General features: G+C 57.2%; 1 protein-coding gene across 1 annotated transcript; it reads left to right on the forward strand.

The window, feature by feature from the left end:
- Positions 1-150: 150 nt before the first annotated feature.
- Positions 151-1,344, forward strand: LOC119438342 (uncharacterized). Its single transcript, XM_037704779.1, has one exon. The coding sequence runs from the start codon at positions 151-153 to the stop codon at positions 1,342-1,344; it is 1,194 nt and encodes a 397-aa protein (XP_037560707.1).
- Positions 1,345-1,580: the final 236 nt, after the last annotated feature.

Consider the following 1,580-nt stretch of genomic DNA (forward strand, 5'->3'; position numbering starts at 1 on the left):
GAACGGTTAGGGGTATTCGCTCATGTCCGCATCAAATGAAGCCCTTTGCTGCTCTTGCTCTCTACCAACGCCGCTCGCAGTTTGAAGTGGCTGAAGAGCTTTGTGTGCGGGTTTCTGGGTCCGTGATCATCACTTCTGACGCGGCACTGAATGAGCAACGCATCCCGACAAAGCGTGTACATACTCAATGTACACAGTAGCCCCAGCCACCACAAGCAACGATTCAAACGCTTGTTCCAGAAAGCCATTCGCCTCGCCGGCTCCAACCCGATAGTGATCGCGGGCGACTTTAACGCCGCGCATTGCACCTGGGGCTACGCGTACGACACGCCCAAGGGTAACGAGCTTTGGCAGAACGCGAACGACATGAATCTTACCCTCATTACGGACAAGGCTTTCCCCACCCGCACCGGCACGTCCACGCAAAGAGACACCACCCCGGATCTCTGCTTCGTCAAGAATATCGCCGACGCCCGTTGGTCCAACCTCGCGGTAGATCTCGGTAGCGACCATTTCCTATTGGCCGTACACTTCCCCGCAGTCAGCAGGAAGACCAAGACGTACACGTGGGTGGACTGCGACCTCTTCCGTAAGACTCGCGCAGAACGACCCCCTCCCTACGCCGCGCCAAGTCTCGAGACATGGACGGATCAGCTTAAGGTCGACGTCGGCAAGGCCACCAAAACCATCTGGACAGACCTGCCCACCGAGAGGATGGACGGTCGCCTCGCCCACCTGCTCGAGGCCAAACAAACCCTACTGGCCCGATGGAAGGGCCAGCGCCTCAATCGGAGGTTACGCAAACGCATATCCGAGCTTAACAGGAGCATAGCGGATCACTGCAGCACCCTTTCCAAACAGCAGTGGGACGAAGTCTGTAACTCGACTGACGGGCAGGTCCGTAACGGCAAAACATGGAACCTCCTCAAACACCTGCTCGACGACACCAACACCCGCACCAATCAGCGCCATTCTCTCGCGAAGATACTCCATCAGGCCAAAGGGACCGCATCACCGGAAGCCGTCGCCAAGAGCCTCGTGCAGAAATACATTCCGCTTCCCGCGGACCCGTCGACTCCTCACCCCGAATACACTGGTACCGACAACACCCACTTAGACGCCGACTTTTCCGTCGAAGAGGTGCGCCGAGCTCTCCACGAACTCAATAGCCGCTCCACCCCTGGCCCCGATGGCATCCCCAACAAGCTCCTACGCAACTTGGATGAGCCCTCCGTCACATACCTCACCGATACTTTCAACGAAACGTGGAAGAAGGGCGAGCTATACCCAACGCCGGAAACTCGCCCGCACGATCCTTATTCCCAAACCGGGAAAAGCGCCTAGCTTAGATCACCTCCGGCCCATATCGCTCACGTCGTGCGTGGGCAAGGTGGCGGAGCACGTCGTCCTCAACAGGGTCGGTCGCTATCTCGAGGACCACGACTGCTTCACGCACCACATGATCGGCTTCCGACCTGGGCTATCTACTCAAGATGCCATGTTACTCTTAAAACACCAGATTCTGAACGGAGAAAACACTCGGGATATCCGTGTCATACGCGACCTCGATTTAGAAAAGG

This window comes from Dermacentor silvarum, chromosome 1 (genome assembly GCF_013339745.2).
Source record: "Dermacentor silvarum isolate Dsil-2018 chromosome 1, BIME_Dsil_1.4, whole genome shotgun sequence".
Taxonomy (NCBI): domain Eukaryota; kingdom Metazoa; phylum Arthropoda; class Arachnida; order Ixodida; family Ixodidae; genus Dermacentor; species Dermacentor silvarum.